Source organism: Meleagris gallopavo, chromosome 8 (assembly GCF_000146605.3).
Source record: "Meleagris gallopavo isolate NT-WF06-2002-E0010 breed Aviagen turkey brand Nicholas breeding stock chromosome 8, Turkey_5.1, whole genome shotgun sequence".
NCBI classification, from domain to species: Eukaryota; Metazoa; Chordata; class Aves; order Galliformes; family Phasianidae; genus Meleagris; species Meleagris gallopavo.
In genome coordinates this window covers 27,316,777-27,324,196 of record NC_015018.2, presented here as the reverse complement: position 1 = coordinate 27,324,196, position 7,420 = coordinate 27,316,777, and the positions used below count along the sequence as shown (strand labels likewise).

The following is a 7,420-nucleotide window of genomic DNA, read 5'->3' as shown; positions in this document are numbered from 1 at the left end:
CTCTCACTACTAATTAAAAATTTTGCTCCCATTTTGTAAACTGCTCACCCTTCTTCCTCTGCTCATGTCTTTATTGCAAACTATTTCAGGCTTAGCCTTCATTTTGGTTAACAACATCAGCTTCCTTAATCCTCTCATCTCTCTCTTCTCACCAGCATGTCTGCTTTCTCTTGGCACTGCCCAGAAGTCATGTACCAGATTCCATTACCTGCCCCCCTTTCTTCCCCTTGTTTGAAGTTATCTTGAAGCATAGTGAAACCAGGGGATTTTTTTCAATGGGCATTGGCTTGTTCACTCCTAAGGCTGCTCTAAGAATTCTGTATTTTGCAGGCTTGTATATAGAGAGATATCTATAAACAAAACAAAACCCATACCACCCAACAACAAAAAAACCAACCCTCATATATTAAAATTTCCTGTATAATTATTATTTATTTTTGATTGATCGTTAGCATGCTAGGGCAAGAAAGGTTTCTTTTTGCATGTTTACATGTAACAGGTACAATTTATTAATCAGCATGTGAAGCTTCCATTATTATAGCTGTAAAGACTGCAGACTCTGATCTTTAATGCTTGACCAGCATTTGTTGGCAGCGAGGCTTTGGGCATCCATGTTAGCAAGCAGTAAGGGTTTGCAGAACGTTCTCCCTCACTGTCTCAGAACCACAGAAATTGAATCTGAAAAAAACGAAAACATATGAATGTCTTGAGTTCTTGAGATTTACAGAGATTATAGAAGTGGATTTCTTTTTTTGCTATCTCAACCAGACTTGTCATTTGATGCAACCATGCTCCCCCAGAAGAAGGAAATCTAAGCACCTGTTTGAAATACTACTGCGGGTGGTAGTACTGATGGACTGTATTTACTCTAGTTGGCTGTGCTCCTCCAGTTCTACAGTTTCTTTTCTTCTTTTTTTGTTTCCCTCTCAGTTTGTGTGCTACCATCACTACCATCACCAGAAGGATGAACGCAACTCCACTTGCAAGGGCATGAGTCAATAGAAGAACGAGTGCTTATTTACAGGAATACACTTGGTAAGCAACATGTTTTGATGAATAGAAATTACAATTGGACTACCTCTGCTGAGAGGTAATGCTGCTGGGACGTAATCATTTTGCTTTGCTTGAAACTATTTCTGTCTGCAGTATTGTCTTTTAAGTGATTACATTTAAGTGATTACATTTGTATATGGGCCTAGAACATATGCTGTACCCCTTCTTCTAGACACCCAGTCATGGGGTGGGTCAAATAACATACATGGTAAAGAAAATGAGGGGTTTTGTTTTAAAAAGCCCAAGCACACAAGTTACATTGGATCAGTAAAATATACTTCTATAATCTGAGCATCCAAGCCTTGTTCCACAGTCTACAGAAGTATGTTTTAGCTTATATCAATTTGTATTTTGCTTTATAAGTACAGCTTCCAAATATTTTCCGTATTCACTGAAATGTTAGAAGTATTATTGCCTCTCTGTCTTGTCAATCTCAATGACCATCGATATTAATGGAAATCTTCTGATTCCCACTGACACTGAATCAGGCATCCAGTGCAAGCTCAGACATAACCATTTCTTGCAGACAGCAGATAGGAACTTGGCAAGAATTATGCTGATAATCTAAGCTGGTACTAATCTTTCTCATCCAAAGGTTTTTACAGGAAATTTGCCCTTCTGAAGACTGGAACTATTTTTTCTTTGAAGTTACTTAAGGTAGAGAGTTGAAACAGTAGTGAATGGAATCATGAATGAGCAGTATCTTGAAAGGAAGGAAGTTAAAAGTGTTCCTTAGAGTCTTTTCCTTCCAATGCTTTGAGCACCTTTTCTTGTGCAAATGCATTTGTCCCTCATATAATTTTGTCATTTGCCCTCACAAATAAATGCTGGGATTTCCACAGTGGATATACTCACACTTCTCCAGTTTCTCCATATTGCACTGTGACAGTTGCAGCTCCCAGTTTAGGCAGAGTTGGATTTACCACGCTGTTGTTCCAAAGAAATTTAACCTTTGTAACTTGTCCAACTTTGCGTTCTGCATCAACAAAGGCTGTGTAAGTGTTGTCTGGTTTGAGGGATCCCCTGTGAAAAATAGTGTATTACATATGTGAGGCTTTCTGGCATTTAATAATTACTAGTCTCATCAACTGTTTGGCTGTGGTAGCAAGGTCAATAGAAAGCTGGTTGTAAGGCAGTGTTTAGCTTATATCATGGTAACAACATTATTCTCTATTCTCCTATGAAATTCATTCAAAAAATCAGAGTTTGTCAGAAGAAAAGGCAGATAGCCTTGTTGTGCTGCAGTCACAGTTTACTAAGAAGATGCAATTATAGGAAAATCCCCATGGAGAAGGGAGAGCTGTGTCTTGCTGCTTATGTGAGTAGGGCTTATACCACATTTTGCAAATAAGTGAAATCTCATATAATACAAATTGATTTATCTGATACAGATTTTGTGTTTGGTTGACCAAAAGGATTATCCACCAGCTGCTGCCTGATTCTCTACCACAGGCTCTCAAACTTACAGTCCTGTGACTGAGTCAAATATGTATGGTCTCTTGGGTCACCATGGTTCATAATCTGGCCACTGGTTTCCCATCACATCGATAGAGAAAGCAATTTGAGATTGCACCAAATTCTAACATTTTAAAATTCTAATGTTTTAAAATTCTGCATGCTTTTCCCTTTTAAAATAAATCCAGAGTGACTGAATTGTCTCTGCATTTACATCAAGGAGCTGTAACTGAGGCTTAAGCATTCTAAAAGAGAAGTTTATTTTCCACTGAATGTTGAACTTACTGGAAAATCTGATGCTGCCTCGTGTTTCCATCATTGCCATACAGGGCAATATTTAGATATCCTGTTACTTTAGAACTTCCAGAGAGCTTCACAGATACTTTGTACCTCCAAACTACACAGAAAAAATACAGTAAGTTGGATAGCACCAAGAGAGAGAAACAGTCTCAAAATATCAAAATGTCAAGTTGGATTAGATATATATTTTTTCTGTACACCATAATTAAAAGCAAAAGAAACTATCACTGCCTTGTACTTTCAGCTCAAGGCTACATCCCAGGCTGCCTGGTCTGGATGGAGTTAACATAATGCTCTCATACATGGGACTCACAGTTTTTCATTGAGTTACAACCATTCAATATACCAGTGAGTCAGATCTGTCATTATTATGTCTTACTGTGATCAACATGAGAAATGGACAGACATTTGTACTACTTTCTGGGAAAAAAAAAAAAAGAAAGAAAGAAAAAAGGAACACACAAAACTAAGGAACAAATAAAAACACTCGCTCATAATGTGGTAAATAAACATAGACCTGAGAATTTGACCCCAAATGTTTTTATGTACAGTGAAGCTGAAAAGAAGGAAGTTGGGAATAAATGCTGATCCATACCATAAAATAAGCTTAAAAAAAAAAATCAGGTATGTTCTTATGAGTGGGAACTTTCTTTTAGCCTGCAACTAACAAAAGTAGCTCTTCTCTCTCCTATTCTTCTTTTACAAAGATGAAGCAAAAGACATTTTATGAGACATTTAGAATAACTTATGTTATAAAGGAAGTAATTTTGTCCATCTATTTCTCAAAACAGGATCAGCTTTAATCAGGTTGCTCTTAACCCTGCCCATGACAGGGGGTTTAAAACTAGATGATCTTTGAGGTCCCTCCCAACCCAAACCATTCTGTGATTCTATGGCCTTTGACAAATGGAGTTCTGACTGTCTCCAAAGTTGAAGATTTCACATCTTCTCAGGCCTTTCTTTCTGTCTTTAACCACTGCCATGGTCACAGACACTTTAAAAATATTTAATAAGATATTTCTGTGACTACTGTGCATTGCCTATCATCCTTCCTCCATGTACCTTGTAGTACCCAACATCTCACTGACTTCCACTTGGCTCTACAGTCTGACATCTTTCAGACCAACTGGTGGGCACAAAATAGCATTAGTTTTGGAAGAGAAGAGGGCAAAAGGCTCAAAGGACTGAAGAGCCATTTGCACCACTGTGAGGTCCTTTCATTTGTTAAAATTAACCGTGAAATGTGGAAAAAAAAAGCATTTTTACAAGGAGTAGTAGCAGTGGAAACTATCAAAACTCACGAGGAAAATCTCTGGCGTCTGCAGTATTCAGGTAAAGTTTCACAAAAGAATCTGAAGTTTTCCCTTTGAATTTATCTGCATAGTGACCCATGTTGGGGCATCCACCACTTGGGCATGGGAAGCAGCCTTCCTAGTGAAATGAAATAAATGCATTAATAAAATCATCCAGACAGCTTAGAGTGATTAGTGATAACACTTATTTTTAACTGGTCATGAATCACAGAAGCAGTGAGTTTCGAGGAGCCGTTTATGTGACTAGAGAAAGACTGTGTAAGCTAGTTAGATTTCTGAAAGGCTCTGATTTGTCAGGAATCCATGTTTTTTCTCATGCCATCTAGTTCACTCCAGCTGCACAAGTGATATCCTTGAGTACTCTTGAACAGGAACATGGAGAAGGAGGAGTCTCTCTCTCAGCAGCAGATGAGAAAGATGACCTCCAGATTGGTTCAAGAAAGGAGACAAAGCTCGTTTTTGTCCTGAAAGCAGCTTTGTATCCTGGTGACAGAAACAGGTCTTTGCCTTCTCCCAGAGTGACCTGAAAAGCCTCTATCATCTACTCGGAAAGTATGGAGATCAATTTTATTCCTTTTATATACCTTTATATATTCCTTGCTCTGCTTTCTTCTTTCTCTGCTGCCTGTGGGATATGATGAGCCCATTGCCTCGCTGCTACACTCAGGTAGTTCAATATCTCTCATTCTGACACAGGGAAGGGTTCCCTGCTCTTGGTCCACAACTAATGCGCTTTGTCCTTGTAGCCATCTTAACTCACCAAAGTACTTCCACCACAGACTGACCCTATCAAGGCCGTTACATATTATTATAATCCTTGTTATTTTGAAAGCTTATCTACTATAGTATGAGATCCCTTTTGCTGCTGTTTAACAAATAGACTTGGTGGTGCTTGGGGCAGGCTCTCCTTCCTACCTGTTCCCTGTTAGGGAGCCACACCAACTCCAGTAATACTTTAGGGCAGCAGCAGTGTACCAGGGCTATCCCTGGTTCGTTGTTACCTTTTCCTACTTTAGCTCATGTTCACCTAAGCCATTGTAAGATGTCTGTCACTTATCTAACATGTGCGCCCATTGGGTGAAAGCTAGTGTAAATAGAGTTTCAGATGTATTGACAAGTGCACTGCTTTTGAAACAGCCCATAGTGAGGCTATGAAAAATACTTACTTTAAAAGCATCGTATGAACCGCAAGTATAGCCCAGAAATCCATCAGGGTAGACAATACTGTCAGAGTAGTACTTGTAGCTGCGCAGGTGATTGCAGGCTACAAAGTCCTTAGTTCCTGTGAAAAGATGCTCTCAGGTTAGTTCTTCATTTCTGTTGAAAGAGACCCACATTGTGCTTGCTGTGCTGTTGGAATGGGTCATCCCTCCTCAGAAGCCTCATCACCACTCTTGAAGCTGTGAACTTGAGATGTGAACCTTGCTGTTGAAACGAGTTGACGTTCTGAAGAAAGTCATCGATCCAGCAGGTGCAAGGTGTGAACCTGAAATGCTTTGCAAGGACTGACCTTGCAGCCCAGGTCCTCTTCCCCCTCCCAGGAAGTAAGGTGACTAGGTTTCACAATAGAAACAAGAGCTGCATAAAGAAGATCTTTTGTAGGCAACGTTGTATTACCGTAACAGAAGAAAAACAAATGCCAAGTATCTAACAGTGAACCTTCTAGGGCAGTGCTGATTTACTACAGCTGAGGAATTATTGTTATTTGAAGGTGTTTAAAAAAGAGAAACTCTTAAAATAGTGAATGTATTACTTTCCTTTTGTTGTTGTTTTTTTTTTCTTTTTGATTTTCCTGAATTTAGGTTAAAAAGAAGATATACAAGACTGTTACTTCTTTGTGCTTTAACTCCCTATTATTGATAACAAGTTTACTCTTTGGAGAGGGGAAAAAAAAAAAAGAAAAAAAGCTTCCAGCTGCTTTGAATAAAACTGAGAGAAAAAGGCCAGGTATCACAAATAAGTTGATGGGTTTCTAGAATTCAAGGTGTTTGCAGCAATGTAAGACAGAGCTTGAATTGTACACTGAGAAGTTTCTAGAAGTGAATTATTTTTTTTCTTTTTAAATGTTCTGTTATGTGCAGTTTAAGTTTATACTTTAAAAAATTTTAATAGATTTTTTTTTATTAAATCTGTAAGAAACAAGAACTAAAAGTGTATTAGAGCAGCCACTTGCCAATCTTTTTTTAGCTGACTGAAAATAGACACAATGACATTGCTTCAGTGCAACCCAGATTTGTAATAGCTAACTAAAAAAATAATAATTAAATGTACTGCTCTACACTGAAGAATTGCAGCTGAAGATCCCAAACCAGAAGTGGGAGTCTTAATGTTCCTCTCCACCAATAAAGATGTACGTGTTGTTACAGACCCTTTACAATTTTTAGGAATGGTTAAGTATTGTTTGTTTCTACTTCTAAGTACTTTAAAGGAGATTTCCAGATCAAACCCTTTGTCTTATTTGTTATTTGATCGGTGGATGAGAATAATTACAGGAAAGTGGTATGTTTGAACATGCTAACAATTTCACTGCACTGGGTATTTGTCATTGATGGTGCATACATGAAAAGTTAATACAAAACACCTGAATGAAGTCATTACATTTTGAAGCTGACCTTCCTCTGAATTTGTAATATAATCAATATCCTTACCTTCCCAGATGCCATCAAGATCTACAATCTGTGAAAGAGGATTCTTATTACAGCCCGGCATTTCCACTCCTCCATTTGGATAAAAGTCAAGATGTCCTATTGCTGGGGCCATTCCAAAACCTGGAATATTTAAAGCAGAGGTAAATACATTTAAAATTTGTCTTCTCTCATACGCTTCTCATACAGTTCTTCAAACTGTTGGCTTAAAGTTTATCTGTGGTGCTTTAAGACTTAAGTTCTCAGTAACTTTGGTTAAGTTAATACAAAACATACTTAATGGTATGTTTTTCTGTCTGTGCACTGATCAACACACCAGAGTCTTGATTATGACTCTCAAGTGCACAGAGCACAGATGATGAGGTCCTAATACAGTAAAGCTGAACGCTCACCTAAGTTGGGAATTAGGGGAGCTATATCTGTGTGGATAACATCAACAAACTCTGCATCGCTTTTATCCAGCCTGACTTCAATTGGAGTGTCTTGAAAATAAGGTTGGGCAGGGTCCAGTCCTGAAAGAAAAATGTTTGTGTCATGTACGGAAGAAGAGATCTAGATATGTTATATAAAATAATATTAAGATTGTATACAGTAGGTGTAGGAGTGCTGGAGATATATATATATATATATATATATATATATATATATATATAT

The 7,420-nt window shown here is 38.0% G+C and overlaps 1 protein-coding gene across 1 annotated transcript in view; it reads right to left on the bottom strand.

The window, feature by feature from the left end:
• Positions 1 to 411: 411 nt before the first annotated feature.
• The window catches only part of TPL (pancreatic lipase), a 7,565-nt gene continuing 556 nt past the window's right edge, over positions 412 to 7,420 (bottom strand). Inside the window, exons 2-8 of the mRNA XM_010714818.2 lie at positions 7,159 to 7,318; positions 6,770 to 6,889; positions 5,288 to 5,403; positions 4,110 to 4,239; positions 2,794 to 2,905; positions 1,909 to 2,076; positions 412 to 678 (exon numbers count right to left, since the gene is read on the bottom strand). Coding sequence (XP_010713120.1) covers positions 615 to 678; positions 1,909 to 2,076; positions 2,794 to 2,905; positions 4,110 to 4,239; positions 5,288 to 5,403; positions 6,770 to 6,889; positions 7,159 to 7,318 — 870 coding nt within the window. The 3' untranslated portion in view covers positions 412 to 614. The remainder of the gene's footprint in view (positions 679 to 1,908; positions 2,077 to 2,793; positions 2,906 to 4,109; positions 4,240 to 5,287; positions 5,404 to 6,769; positions 6,890 to 7,158; positions 7,319 to 7,420) is intronic.